This window comes from Acanthopagrus latus, chromosome 5 (assembly GCF_904848185.1).
Source record: "Acanthopagrus latus isolate v.2019 chromosome 5, fAcaLat1.1, whole genome shotgun sequence".
Taxonomy (NCBI): Eukaryota; Metazoa; Chordata; class Actinopteri; order Spariformes; family Sparidae; genus Acanthopagrus; species Acanthopagrus latus.
Window position 1 is genome coordinate 9,572,965 of NC_051043.1, and position 14,533 is coordinate 9,587,497.

At 41.2% G+C, this 14,533-nt stretch overlaps 3 protein-coding genes across 3 annotated transcripts; all 3 read left to right on the plus strand.

Moving 5' to 3' along the window:
- The first annotated feature begins 83 nt into the window (after window positions 1-83).
- Window positions 84-5,202, plus strand: LOC119019076 (arrestin domain-containing protein 3-like). Its single transcript, XM_037097307.1, has 6 exons — window positions 84-523; window positions 895-952; window positions 1,036-1,183; window positions 2,335-2,431; window positions 2,745-2,998; window positions 3,263-5,202. Exons 1-6 carry the CDS (start codon window positions 268-270, stop codon window positions 3,869-3,871), a joined length of 1,422 nt encoding a protein of 473 aa, XP_036953202.1. The 5' UTR covers window positions 84-267; the 3' UTR covers window positions 3,872-5,202.
- A 647-nt stretch (window positions 5,203-5,849) lies between these two features.
- On the plus strand, window positions 5,850-9,825 carry LOC119019975 (arrestin domain-containing protein 3-like). The gene is made up of 6 exons (XM_037098988.1): window positions 5,850-6,517; window positions 7,001-7,058; window positions 7,140-7,287; window positions 7,641-7,737; window positions 7,997-8,253; window positions 9,138-9,825. The coding sequence occupies exons 1-6, from the start codon at window positions 6,268-6,270 to the stop codon at window positions 9,789-9,791; spliced, it is 1,464 nt and encodes a 487-aa protein (XP_036954883.1). The 5' UTR covers window positions 5,850-6,267; the 3' UTR covers window positions 9,792-9,825.
- LOC119019976 (arrestin domain-containing protein 3-like) lies at window positions 9,789-14,528 on the plus strand. Its single transcript, XM_037098990.1, has 6 exons — window positions 9,789-10,924; window positions 11,408-11,465; window positions 11,555-11,702; window positions 12,169-12,265; window positions 12,529-12,785; window positions 13,627-14,528. The coding sequence occupies exons 1-6, from the start codon at window positions 10,675-10,677 to the stop codon at window positions 13,891-13,893; spliced, it is 1,077 nt and encodes a 358-aa protein (XP_036954885.1). The 5' UTR covers window positions 9,789-10,674; the 3' UTR covers window positions 13,894-14,528.
- Window positions 14,529-14,533: the final 5 nt, after the last annotated feature.

The following is a 14,533-nucleotide window of genomic DNA, read 5'->3' on the forward strand; positions in this document are numbered from 1 at the left end:
TATTGTAGTCACAGATTCAATATTAACTTGCCATTTGCAGAAGGGCCCTTTATAAAGTTCACTCCATTGACTTGTATCAAGCAGCGAAGCTGCCACATCCAATATGGCGGCGATGTCGACGTACGATTCAGGCTCAATGGGGCATCTACGGGGGTGGGCGTGACTTTGCGGGCGGAGCCGGATACCAGAGAAAGTCAGCCGCCGCTCACTGCCCATACGCACAGGTGAGGTGGGACACGGGGAACGCACCTGGACGACTCCTCCAACATGTCTCCGATAAAGGACTTTAAATTGGTGTACGAAGCTCTCAACAAACAAAACACCTTCTCCGAGGGAGACACGGTCGCGGGCACGGTCAGTTTCACGCTGACGGAGCAGACCAAAGTGAAGTGCATCTTCGTGAAAGTCAAAGGTGCGGCGCACGTTCACTGGTCGGACGGAACCGGAGAGAGAAGGAGGTCCCACAATGCGCACAGGAAGCTCTTCAAAGAAAAGGAATACTTAGTGACAGAAAATGCTGATGGTAGGTCCAAAAACCGTGTTGTGCTTTAAGATTGCTTTCGTTTTATGAAATGTATATTATATATGTACACACACACACACACAGATTTTTTTTCTTTCCTTTTCTTTTCTTTTTCTTTTTTTTTCTTTTCTTTTTTTTTTTTTTTGGTGTTGGTAACAAGTGACAGGTTTGCACAAAACACATAAAATGCTTCCCCAGTTCTCGATATCTACCTGCACCTACAGAGAAACAAACAAATGTTGTAGATTTCACACGTGCACTTCTAACAACAACATGAATCTCATGAAGAACATAAAGAAATGTTTAAAATTCAACTTAAAAGTCCATAAAAAGGGCTGTGTCATTCACCTGTGAGGTCACTTATTTTCCAGGCACAGAACTTCCTAAAGGAGACCATCAGTATAAGTTCAGGCTTAAAATCCCACAGGGGTAAGTGGGGATATCTGGCATTTATGGCACCAATACTGTGTGTTAACAAATTACCGCATCCATGAACCGGCTCTGTCGCACAGGTCATTCCCTTCATCCTTCAAGGGGTATCATGGCAAGATCGTCTACCACCTCGCCGCCAAGATATCCAGGAGTTGGCATTTGCCCTCCGTAGAACAAACGGAGCTCAACTTTGTTTCACGGGCTTTACCACTAAATAGCCAAGCAACGGTGAGTGGGACTTAACAATAATTTACGTTAAGAATTTTAAATCTATTTCCACGTCTAACCCAAGCCAATTTTCTGGGGTTAGGGTTAGGGGTTAGGGTTAAAAATACCAAGGTCCACTGATTGGGGAACCTTGGGGTTTAAAGGGTTAATATAACAGCAAGCAACTGATTGCTGTGTGGAGGTACACTGGAGTAATGGTGTCCTCAACAGAGAACTGAGTCATGTTCTCTGAATGTGTGTTGTAATATGAGCTTCTCCAATCCTTTGTTTTGAAAGCCCGTATGGCTGAGCGTGCAAATTAGCGGAATCCAGTGTCCATGTTTGTTTCATGTTAGTCTCAGCGTTCTCCCTGCATCCCTTTTCAACATGGTGGCATGGTACAGTTCGAGAGATTCGTGAGCAGTGTTCAGATGCAGCTTTCTCTTTTTTTCTCCAGCGTAAAACTTTCTGTCTCTTTTTGTCTCTGTCGGCGAGGTCTCCCCTCTTTAATCCGCTCAATTCTGGCACTGCTCTTTGTGCAAACCTACCTGGTGTTATCCTCTGAGGCCCTGCCCTGTTTCCTGTATTTCCACAGGCTTACCGGCTCCCCGTGTGTTGTTCTGTTTCATTACCACTGCTGCCGTATCAACAGATTGACACAATACACAGTGTACGCGCAGAGGAATGATGTCAGTCCACAACATGAACATGAACGTTTGATGCCTGAGCTAGATTTCAATTCTTTAGCCATGGCAACAACAAGCAACATTTTTCTGTCCTTTTTCCTTTTTTATTTTTTTGTTCTGACATTTTTGACTGAATTTGCAGCATGTTTTCTCAAAGCTGAACATTTCTTGTCAAAATTGTTGATTTTTCCTACTTTGCTTGTGTTTTGACTTTTTGCGATTTTTTTTTTTTTTTTTTTTGCATTGTTTTTTAAATCAAGTTGCAGTACATTGTGCTCTCAGTGCCACCGTACATGTTATTGCATGAGAATCTAGAGTAAGATTACAGTATTGCTCAACTAAAACTTAAAACCTGTTCTGGGAGATTTTATTTGGAGTTGACTTTGCATGGCGTGAAACAGAACAAAGACGACTGTTTACTTAGAATTTTAGTCTTACGTGGCCTCGAGTTGATATGATATAATGTTTTCCTGTCATTTGTTTTAGGGTCCGAACTGTGGCTCAGTGGGTAAAGAGGTTGGAGTTTTCTCCAAAGAACACATCCGAATGTCTGCTACTGTTGACAAAAAGGTTTGCTCTCCAGGTAAAGTCACTCCAGCTGTGCTGAACTCAAACACTTTGGCATTTAAGCAACATATAAAATGCAGTGTATTTTCAGATGACATTTACAGCGTTGTACATTGTTTCATTATGCAGTCAGACAGCAGTTGGTTTAGGTGTTGGTGTAAGCATGTCATTTCTCAACACAACAAAGTTTTCAATGCTTTATCAACTATTCTAAAGCACATACATGCAGTATGCAATATTTTATCATGAATGTGTGTGTCGTGACATTATTCCTAAAAATATATAAATATTCATATGCGTGAATATACATTATGATTTGTTTCCAACAGGTGACACCATATCTATCGTCGCAAACATCTCCAACTCCTCCTCCAAAAAAATGAAGCCCAAATTCAGCGTAGAGCAGAGAACCATGTACCGGGCCCATGCCTCCAGTAAACTCAGTGTGATAAGTGTCTGCAAAATGGTTGGGGACACTCTCAAGCAGTCGGAGGAAACCGTCTCCGGCCAATTGACGATTCCTGCCGATGTCAACTGCTGTGTCCATAACTGTGATATCATATCAGTTGAGCATTACGTCAAGGTAATGATGGAAATAGTGATGTTACATCAACTGAAAATATTGTAAATATGAAGAAATTGTCGCACAGGCAATTATTGTCTGAAATCACACGCTTCAACAGAAATATTTAAAGAATAAAAGCATGCAATGCCACATAATCATTACAGTAAAATAACATATAATGGTCATGTGTATATGTCAGCACAGTCAACCAGATGAATAGTTTGATTCCAGTAATTTCTGATGCAGACAGGTTTTACCTTGTCATATATTTGTGTTCCCCAGGTGTATCTGGACATCAGTTTTTCCATTGACCCAGAGGTGAAGCTTCCACTGGTCATCATTCCTTTCAGCCTTGAAACCCTTCAGCCTGCTGGAGCTGCTGGGCCTTTCCCACCTGGGGTTGCGGGGCCTTACCCAGCAGGGGCTTTTGGAGGGCCAAGCAAAAGTGATTTCCCTCCCCCTGCAGTGGCGATGGGTCCCTATCCAGCTGGGGCTGTAGGGGCTCCAAGCTACAGCAACTTCCCTCCACCTGCAGTGGCGATGGGTCCCTATCCAGCTGGGGTGGTAGGGGCTCCAAGCTACAGCAACTTCCCCCCACCTGCCTTCCCTACTGGATCTTATGGTGCACCCACAGCTCCAGGTGCTTATGGATACCCAGCACCAGGTCCCACTCAACCTGGCAACACAGCTGGTGGCTACAACAATCAGTGGCCACAGCAGGCCCCACCATACAGTTTTCCGACTGGGGCTTTCCCACCACCTTCAGTGCAGCATCAAGGCCCTACTGCTCCACCTCAGTTTCAACTGGGAGAAGACCTTCCAAGCTATACGTCCCTTTACCCCCCCGTCCCTGACACTTTTGCTGGCAATGGGTTGGATAAAAAAAACTGAGCTTTCAAGAGAGCACCAGCAATCTTGAAATATGATGAGGGTATTTCACCTATTAATAATGGAGTTTCTTGACTTTAAACACAGATGTCTGTTCACTGAATGCAATGCACAACAACTTATTTTTAACCCCTTTAACTAAAAAATTAATTTAAGAATTGTATACACAGAGAGCAAATTACTGTAAAGTTTCAAATAAAGGGGACGTTTTTGTGGGCTTTTAGTTGGCTGTTATGTTACATTTTAGAAAAACTGTCTTGAAGTATGTTCAAATGATAGGGGAGTCATGATTGGGATTTTGGTTAACTGTTTCCTGTTTTTTATTTTGTAGATTACATCCTTTGTCTGTCTTTTCCTATTCTGAGTACACCCGGAAGGTGTACACAGAAAAAAGGGCAGGAAAAAAGACCAGAAGTAGAAAGTAAGACATGACACATAAAGAAATATAATCTATTAAATAAAACTAGCGACAATTAACTGAAAACCAGAACCATGACAGTGGGCATTTAAGCTATTTGAAAACAGTAAATATTTGCTGTTTACAAAAGTGAAAATTTAATCTGTATTTGTACTCTTTTACTGTTATGTGGTGTGTTGTATGTTTATACTATATGGGGGGGGAAAATGCCAAAGTACCTACTGTGAGTTAAAATTCAATCACCTAAATCATGTCTTTAATACTTATTTATTCTTCTTATTAAACATGTTAATTTGAAATGGAAAAGCACACACAGTTGAAGGCAACTGTGAAAGAGTGGCTGTGGATCAGTTTGTCCATCTGCACTATGTTTAATGCAACATCAACGTGCCTGCTATGATTGTATGTTATATAATGCGCCAACAGATATCAGTAGGATGGGGTGTGTAATGCACTGATGCATTACTCACGACATCCCTACTGATATGTGTTGGTCAACAGATAACAGAAGGGATGTGTTGAGTGGTGTAAAGGGAGCTAGCAAGTGAGCAGGCGAGCTGGCTGGACTGAATGGGAAATATCAATGCCACTGGGGTAAAACACAGACGGGCTACGGACGAGCAATACTGGTAGTGTTTACAATACAGGTAACTTTTAAAGCTGAGCCCGGACAGAAAAAAGGCTGAGACATCCTTTAGTCTGTTTGCAGGCAGAGGGGTTCATCACAGACTATGTGCGTAATGACTTCAATGGATCTGCCCTGTTTCTGATGGGTGTGATTCATTCCAAATGTCCCATTCTTAAAGCAGGTAAAAATAAATGGCTCCAACCAGGGTTTTGCATTGAGTTTCAAAACTTGGTTACCATTATAAAAACTAATATAACAGTTGAAAAATGTGTTGATTTTTAGCCTGTATGGAAGAATTTAAAGTGAAGACAACCTTTTTATTTGAAGTGGGGACAAGGACCTGGGTCTACTACAGGCTGAGAGGTAGAAGAATTGATGACTGGACAATGACCCAAGATACATCTTACATGGACTATACCGTATATAGAGACTCAAACTGAACGCATAACACTTCTTAGTCATTAAAAGTACATGTCATAACTACATTATATTTGCCTCTGAGTACAATTACATTACTGAAACATTACTCGAGTATGCTGGTATCTAAAAAAAAAAAAAAAAAAAAAAAGTAAAAGTACAACGTATTCTTCTCAAAAGCTACTCGGAGTATTAGTTGTAGCGGTGCCGGGATTACTTATTATTTACTCGGGACAGTTTCAGTTTCATTTTCATCATAACTTTTCATCAGTTTGTCATGATAAAATAAGATCTGTTGATGCTCTCAAGGCAACATCGAGACAATAGAGTCGGACGGGAAAACAAACATATGCATAGTACTAAGTATAGTATTAAGAAGGACAAAACAAAGACAGACTGCCACTGCGGTGCCACTGCCAGCTAATGCCACTGGGAGGATCTCGGCGCTGCTGTGTTTAAGTGTGGTGGGCAGGTCGTAGCTGCAAGTGGGCGGGCCCAGGCCTGATGGTACTCCCATAACGTCGCGCGTGATTTCCAGTGACTCAACTGTATTGTGCTACGGTAACAACATTTCAAAGCTCAGTACTATCCTCCAAAGTGAGTCCACAGAGATTCAAAGTTGAGAGGGAAAGAGGAGACAGCTGAAGGTGAACACTGAGGGACACCAGCTGCCCTGTGTTGTTCTTCTACGACCCCTGGGCCACTTCCTGTTCACCTGAATAACCATGCTAAGCAATATGTGGTCACGAATGAGTGATTTGCTTGAAGGTACGTTGTAATAAACGCTTTTGCGGAGGAAACACAGGAGGGTTTTTTTGCCGGTCCTCCTCGGGGCGGAGCCACACAACAGCTGCCAGGCTCACTGACGCCGCCGTCCAGTCAACGCCTTCTTCCTCCTGACCACATGAGAACACGAACAGGGCGTAAACAACTACAATGTCTCCGATAAAGGAGTTAAAGGTCGTCTATGAAGCCCTCAACGAAGAGGGCACGTTTTCCGCTGGAGACACCGTCGCAGGCACAGTCACTTTCACTTTGACCAAAGACACCAAAGTGAAGGCTGCCTGTGTGAAACTGAAAGGAGATGCCAATGTCCGCTGGACAGAAGGGAGTGGAGAGGATGAGAAAACGTACAGTGCACACAAGAGGTACTTTAAAGTCAAAAAGGACTTGGTGGATGAAAAAGGTAAGTCAAAGAAACGTGCACTTTGGTTGAAATGGATAGGCCTGTGTTGATTGTAAACTAGATATTACCCTCATAATGTTTTAAATGTTGGTTCGTGGGGATGTTAACACCGTCTGCTTTTATTGAAAAGTATACTGTAACCAGTGAAAATCCATTAGTTCTTTTTATCGGTCTATGGTGTTTAAAAAAAATATGAACAATGTTGAAGATGTTTTAAATCAAGTGTGGACAACGAGCGAGTGTATAGAAATAACCACACACCTCAAATGCATCTTGAAGGGGAGCCATCTATGTCAATACTAGCCATCAAGAGATTTTCATATACAAAGTTTGTCGATTTGCGTACGTGAACCCAAAAAACGTACACATGATACAAACTGTGTCAATGTGTCTCATCAAATACAAGCTCAGTCAGTCATTTGTGAGGTCTCTGTGGGGGAAGTGTTCCTCACGTCTCACTATGGTTCTCTTTTCCTTATTCAGGCACTGTACTTCCCAAAGGACTCCATCACTTCAAATTCAGGCTTAATATCCCATACGGGTAAGAGGGAATTTCCAGTAGCTGGCATTAACGTCATTTGTTTGTGTTCACAAATGAACATGAACTGCTCCTGTCTTAAAGGATCATGCCGCCATCTTTTGAAGGGAAGCATGGAAAGATTGTCTACAAGCTTGAAGCAAAGATATCCAGGAGCTGGCGGTGGCCCTCTGAAATGCATCAAGAGCTCAATTTTGTGTCAAAACCTTTATCAAACCGCGGTCAAGATGTGGTACGTGGGACATTACAATGATACATGTCACGAATTTGACACAGTATTTCTACTTGTGCATTAAAACTGGCTTAGGGCTGCTGGAAAGGTAAACATAAAGGATAAGGAGTCACTAAAGACTCAAAGGCTAAAGACTAAAGACTGCAGCATTGCTCAACCCCTCAAATTAGACCTTGTCATGGAGGATTCATTTTGAGATGTTGAAGAGTTCACTTTATATGGTGATAACCTGAACATGGACGGCTCAATCCAAAAGTTAATAGCAAGATGACTTTATTGTCTTCTGGACTTTGAAATTCAGTCATATGAGGCATTCAGTTAATGTTTATTTCTTTCCTATTATTTCTTTATAGTGTCCCCAGTCTGGTTCAGTGGATAAAGAGGTTGGAGTTTTCACCAAAGGACTGATCAAGATGACTGCTACAGTTAACGGAAAGGTTTTCTGCCCAGGTAAATTCACTACAAATTACTTGGAACAAGTGTCAAAGTGTAAGATTTTGTGTATGCTAAGATCTCATGTTTACAGCATTGTGCATTGTTTCATTACTAATTCAGTTGGAGCATCTCCAAATGTACTGTACATGCTTCATTAACAACTTTTAAGCAGTATAGTACGTGTAATGTATAATATTTCTTTATTTAGTGTGGTGAAATTTTCCAGAAAATCCATTGTATGCTCAGATTTTACAATTTGTTTTTTTGTTTACAGGTGACACTTTAATTGTTGGTGCCACTATCTGCAACTCCTCCTCCAAAAAAATGAGGCCTAAATTCAGATTATGTCAGAAAACAGTGTACCGTGCCCAGGGTTCCACTAACACCAGTGATAACATTCTGTGCATAATGGAGGGGGAAACCCTCGCACCAAACTCAGAGGAAACTGTCTCCTGTCACATGACGATTCCTAATAATGTCACCCACTCGATCCATAACTGTGCGATCATCTCAGTTGAACATTACATAAAGGTATGTAATAATGTGATGTTACATCAAGTCAGAATTGCTTTTGATTGTCATTCTTACACCGTCTTCATTGTTCCAAAATAAATATAAGATCAAGATAGACTTGGACCCACCATGTGATCGATGCAGGCAAGCCCTTGACAAATTCTGACATATATTCTTCTCATGTCCCAAGCTGATCCATTTAGTAACCTTTTCTAGAATATGTGTAAAAACAGTAGACCTTTCTTCAGTAATTTCATCGTCCATCAGAAAATTCCATGCCACTTGGCAACCTTTAAAACCTTTTATCTATTTATTTTATCCTCCTTTTTCACTTCATTTTCTATGTTATGGAATATATAAATTATATGCTATTACAACATATAATGTTTCTATTTCTTATAATATTTCTGTTCAGTTCTTTATCTCTTATATAAGATAGCTATATTGCTGTTGAAGGGGAATTCCAATATTTTTTAACCTGGCCCCTGTATTTAATCATATAATGATTTGTACTGACCATACATTTTGGAATCGGTCTAGGAAATTGCTGCAACATGGCTGGAATGGCCGCAATGTAATCCTTTGTTACGTCCACTAAAAGTATGTGTTTTTTCAAGGAGAAGCCTCTCTCTGAAATCTGAGCTGTTGCAGTTGTTGCCTCATCTAGACTCACGTTACATTTCCTGCTGTGTTTTTGCAAATACATTCTCACTTGCAGGTTCCTCTCGTTAAACTCCAAACTACCCTCTTTAACATTGACTCACATTTCACAGCATCTTCCTGCAAGACCTCACCTTTAGATTTCAAAAGAGACTTGTCCTTGAACGACACACAAAAAAACACCCTGCCTATCTATTCTGGTGTACTCTGATTTTACCTCTTCATATATTTCTGTTTCCCAGGTCTATTTGGACATCAGTTTTGCCTTTGACCCAGAGGTGAAGCTGCCACTGGTCATTGTTCCTTCTCTCTCTGCTACCCTTCCGCCTGGTGAGGATTTTGGGCCTTACCCAGCAGGGGCTGTTGGAGGGCCAAGCAAAAGCGATTTCCCTCCCCCTGCAGTGGCGATGGGTCCCTATCCAGCTGGGGCTGTAGGGGCTCCAAGCTACAGCGACTTCCCTCCACCTGCAGTGGCGATGGGTCCCTATCCAGCTGGGGCTGTAGGGGCTCCAAGCTACAGCGACTTCCCTCCACCTGCAGTGGCGATGGGTCCCAATTCAGCTGGGGCGGTAGGAGCTCCAAGTTATAACGACTTCCCTCCACCTGCCTTCCTTACTGGATCTTATGGTGCACCCACAGCTCCAGGTGCTTATGGATACCCAGCACCAGGTCCCACTCAACCTGGCAACACAGCTGGTGGCTACAACAATCAGTGGCCCCAGCAGGCCCCACCATACAGTTTTCTCCCCCCAGCTTTCCCACCACCTTCAATGGAGCATCAAGGCCCTACTGCTCCACCTCAGTTTCAACAGGGAGAAGACCTTCCAACATACACGTCCCTTTACCCCCCTGTCCCTGACACTTTGGCTGGCAATGGGTCTGATCAGAAAAACTGAGCTTTCAAGAGAGCACCAGTAATCTTGAAATATGATGAGGGTACGTCCCTTTACCCCCCTTCTCATGACACTAATGGTAACATTGGTAACACAAGTTATATTGAGATATAATGAGGGTCTTTAAGCCATTCATAATGTTCCTACACTTTGTTATTTTGATACAGATGTGTATTCACTTACTACAAGTATTTAAAACCTGTTAACTCAACTGGTTTGCTTCTATAAACAAGATAAAGTTGCCCATGTTGGAGAACCATCTATATGATTTTACAGAAATAGGCAAATGCTGGGTAACAAACAAAGTATTTTTTTGTGGGCTTTAGTACATTTTTTTTTACAATTTTGAAATATTTACTATTTTTTTATGCAGTAAATATTTGCTTCACAAACGTCTACCTATGTTTTTTATTTGTACTCTTGGATGATATTATTATCGTGATTTATATCACTGTGCACTCAGGGGAATTTGCCAGTGAAGAGCACAGCAGCAGTATTAGCATGGGGTTAAAGCGTAGGGTGGCTCCAGTCGTACAAGTGGACGGGTCCAGTCCTGTTAGGCCCAACCACGTTGCGCATGAATTTCATTGACCCAACTCTATTCTGCATACAGAAACATGAATGTCTAGTGTTTAAGAAACATTTCAAAGCTCAGTACTGTCCTCCAAACGGAATCCACAGAGATTCAAAGCTGAGACAGAAAGAGGAGACAGCTGAAAATTATCACTGAGGGACTTTCTGTTCACCTGAATAACCATGATGAGTAATTTGTGGTCACGATGCATCGTTCTCTCTGGGGCAGAGCCACACAACAGCTGAGAGGCTCACTGTCAACATCTGCGCTGCCTGACCACATGAAGACACGAACAGGGCGTAAACAACTATAATGTCTCCGATAAAGGAGTTAAAGGTCGTCTATGAAGCCCTCAATGAAGAGGGCACGTTTTCCGCTGGAGACACCATCGCAGGCACAGTCACTTTCACTTTGACCAAAGACACCAAAGTGAAGAGTGTCTGGGTGAAACTGAAAGGAGATGCCAATGTCCGCTGGACAGAGGAGCATGGAGAGGTTTGGATAACTTACAGTGCACACAAGAGGTACTTTAAAGTCAAAAAGGACTTGGTGGATGAAAAAGGTAAGTCAAAGAAACGTGCACTTTGGTTGAAATGGATAGGCCTGAGTTGATTATAAACTAGATATTACCCTCATAATGTTTTAAATGTTGGTTCGTGGGGATGTTAACACCGTCTGCTTTTATTGAAAAGTATACTGTAACCAGTGAAAATCCATTAGTTCTTTTTATCGGTCTATGGTTTTTAAAAAAAATGTGAACAATGTTGAAGATGTTTTAAATCAAGTGTGGACAACGAGCAAGTGTATAGAAATAACCACACACCTCAAATGCATCTTGAAGGGGAGCCATCTATGTCAATACTAGCCATCAAGAGATTTTCATATACAAAGTTTGTCGATTTGCGTACGTGAACCCAAAAAACGTACACATGATACAAACTGTGTCAATGTGTCTCAGCAAATACAAGCTCAGTCAGTCATTTGTGAGGTCTCTGTGGGGGAAGTGTTCCTCACGTCTCACTATGGTTCTCTTTTCCTTATTCAGGCACTGTACTTCCCAAAGGACTCCATCACTTAAAATTCAGGCTTGATATCCCATACGGGTAAGAGGGAATTTCCAGTAGCTGGCATTAACGCATCATTTGTTTGTGTTCACAAATAATGCCATTCGTGAACCATTCCTTTATTAAAGGGACATGCCGCCATCTTTTGAAGGGAAGCATGGAAAGATTGTCTACAAGCTTGAAGCAAAGATATCCAGGAGCTGGCGGTGGCCCTCTGATACACATCAAGAGCTCAATTTTGTGTCAAAACCTTTATCAAACCGTGGTCAAGTTATGGTACGTGGGAGATTACAATGATACATGTTACGAATTTGATACAGTATTTCTACCTGTGCATTAAAACTGGCTTAGGGCTGCTGGAAAGGTAAACATAAAGGATAAGGAGTCACTAAAGAGAGATCAGATGCAAAAAAACACTCAAAAAACATCATTTCCTGTTTGAGAATTCAGGAAATTGTGGGTGTTCTGCTGAAGGAGTTCAGAGTGAAAAGTTTGTTCAAAGTGTGAAATGTACTGAGTGGTTGGAAAGACTGCAGCATTGCTCAACCCCTCAAATTAGACCTTGTCATGGAGGATTCATTTTGAGATGTTGAAGAGTTCACTTTATATGGTGATAACCTGAACATGGACGGCTCAATCCAAAAGTTAATAGCAAGATGACTTTATTTTCTTCTGGACTTTGAAATTCAGTCATATGAGGCATTCAGTTAATGTTTATTTCTTTCCTATTATTTCTTTATAGTGTCCCCAGTCTGGTTCAGTGGATAAAGAGGTTGGAGTTTTCACCAAAGGACTGATCAAGATGACTGCTACAGTTAACGGAAAGGTTTTCTGCCCAGGTAAATTCACTACAAATTACTTGGAACAAGTGTCAAAGTGTAAGATTTTGTGTATGCTAAGATCTCATGTTTACAGCATTGTGCATTGTTTCATTACTAATTCAGATGGTGTGTCTCCAAATGTACTGTACATGCTTCATTAACAACTTTTAAGCAGTATAGTACGTGTAATGTATAATATGTCTTTATTTAGTGTGGTGACATTTTCCAGAAAATCCATTGTATGTTCAGATTTAATGATTTGTTTTTTATTTTTTTTACAGGTGACACTTTAATTGTTGGTGCCACTATCTGCAACTCCTCCTCCAAAAAAATGAAGCCTAAAGTCAGCTTATGTCAGAAAACAGTGTACCGTGCCCAGGGTTCCACTAACACCAGTGATAACATTCTGTGCATAATGGAGGGGGAAACCCTCGCACCAAACTCAGAGGAAACTGTCTCCTGTCACATGACGATTCCTAATGATGTCACCCACTCGATCCATAACTGTGCGATCATCTCAGTTGAACATTACATAAAGGTATGTAATAATGTGATGTTACATCAAGTCAGAACTGCTTTTGACTGAAATTCTGTTAAAAGTTATACACCGTCTTCATTGTTCCAAAGATAAATATACGAGCAAGATAGATTTGGACCCAACATGTGATCGATGCAGACAAGCCCTTGACAAATTCTGACATATATTCTTCTCATGTCCCAAGCTGATCCATTTAGTAACCTTTTCTAGAATATGTGTAAAACAGTAGACCTTTCTTCAGTAATGTCATCGTCCATCAGAAAATTCCATGCCACTTGGCAACCTTTAAATCCTTTTTATCTATTTATTGTATCCTAATTTTTCACTTCATTTATTATGTTATAGAATATATCAATTATATGCTATTATAATATATAATGTTCTGTTTCTTATAATATTTCTGTTCAATTCTTTATCTCTTTTGAATGAAAATTAAAGATGTCTATATAAGATATCTATGACTGTTTGTTGAAGGGGAATTCCAATAGTTTTTTAACCTGGACCCTTAATTGCATGTTGGGTCTATAAATGATTTGCACTGACCAAACATTTTGGAGTCAGCCCACAAATCTGAGCTGTTGCAGTTGTTGTCTCATCTGGACTCACGTTAAATTTCCTGCTGTGTTTTTGCAAATACATTCTCATTTGCAGGTTCCTCTCGTTAAACTCCAAACTACCCTCTTCAACACTGACTCACATTTCACAGCATCTTCCTGCAACAGCTCACCTTTTTTGAGATTTCAGAGGAGACTTGTCCTTGAACGTTGCACAGAAAAACACCCCACCTCATCCAGGATCTATTGTGGTGTACTCTGATTTTACCTCTTCATATATTTCCCAGGTCTATTTGGACATCAGTTTTGCCTTTGACCCAGAGGTGAGGCTGCCACTGGTCATTGTTCCTTCTCTCTCTGCTACCCTTCCGCCTGGTGAGGATTTTGGACCTTACCCAGCAGGGGCTGTTGGAGGGCCAAGTTACAGCAACTTCCCCCCACCTGCCTTCCCTACTGGATCTTATGGTGCACCCACAGCTCCAGGTGCTTATGGATACCCAGCACCAGGTCCCACTCAACCTGGCAACACAGCCAGTGGCTACAACAATCAGTAGCCGCAACAGGCCCCACCATACAGTTTTCCGACTGGGGCTTTCCCACCACCTTCAGTGCAGCATCAAGGCCCTACTGCTCCACCTCAGTTTCAACTGGGAGAAGACCTTCCAACATATATGTCCGTTCTCCACCTTTCTCATGACACTAATGGTAACATTAGGTCAGAGAAAAAAAACGATTTTCAAAATGAACACAAGTTATACTGAGATACTGAAATTCACTTTGTTCTTTTGATACAGATGTGTATTCACTCACTGCAAGTATTTAAAACCTGTTAACTCAACTGGTTTGCTTCTATAAACAAGATAAAGTTGCCCATGTTGGAGAACCATGTATTTGATTTTACAGAAATAACAAATTACTGTAGAGTAACAAACAAACAGTATTTTTTTGTGGGCTTTAGTACATTTATTTTACAGTCTTGAAATATTGACAGACGATGATGGCATTTGAGCTATATTTAATGCAGGAACTATTTGCTTCACAAAAGTGTAACTGTATTTTTTATTTGTACTCTTGGATAACATTATTATCGTTGTATTCATGTCCAGACTGAATAACCTGTTCCACAAATTGCTGTTACGATGCATGGATTGCTTAAAGATGTGTTAATAAATGCTTTAATGGCTTAACATGAGG

Coding starts and splice junctions, on each gene's coding strand:
- LOC119019076 (XM_037097307.1), top strand. CDS start 268: ATGTCTCCGATAAAGGACTTTAAATTGGTGTACGAAGCTCTCAACAAA. Junction 524..894: donor AGTGACAGAAAATGCTGATG/GTAGGTCCAAAA, acceptor CTTATTTTCCAG/GCACAGAACTTCCTAAAGGA. Junction 2,999..3,262: donor CAGTTGAGCATTACGTCAAG/GTAATGATGGAA, acceptor TGTGTTCCCCAG/GTGTATCTGGACATCAGTTT.
- LOC119019975 (XM_037098988.1), top strand. CDS start 6,268: ATGTCTCCGATAAAGGAGTTAAAGGTCGTCTATGAAGCCCTCAACGAA. Junction 7,059..7,139: donor AGGCTTAATATCCCATACGG/GTAAGAGGGAAT, acceptor CCTGTCTTAAAG/GATCATGCCGCCATCTTTTG. Junction 8,254..9,137: donor CAGTTGAACATTACATAAAG/GTATGTAATAAT, acceptor TCTGTTTCCCAG/GTCTATTTGGACATCAGTTT.
- LOC119019976 (XM_037098990.1), top strand. CDS start 10,675: ATGTCTCCGATAAAGGAGTTAAAGGTCGTCTATGAAGCCCTCAATGAA. Junction 11,466..11,554: donor AGGCTTGATATCCCATACGG/GTAAGAGGGAAT, acceptor CCTTTATTAAAG/GGACATGCCGCCATCTTTTG. Junction 12,786..13,626: donor CAGTTGAACATTACATAAAG/GTATGTAATAAT, acceptor TATATTTCCCAG/GTCTATTTGGACATCAGTTT.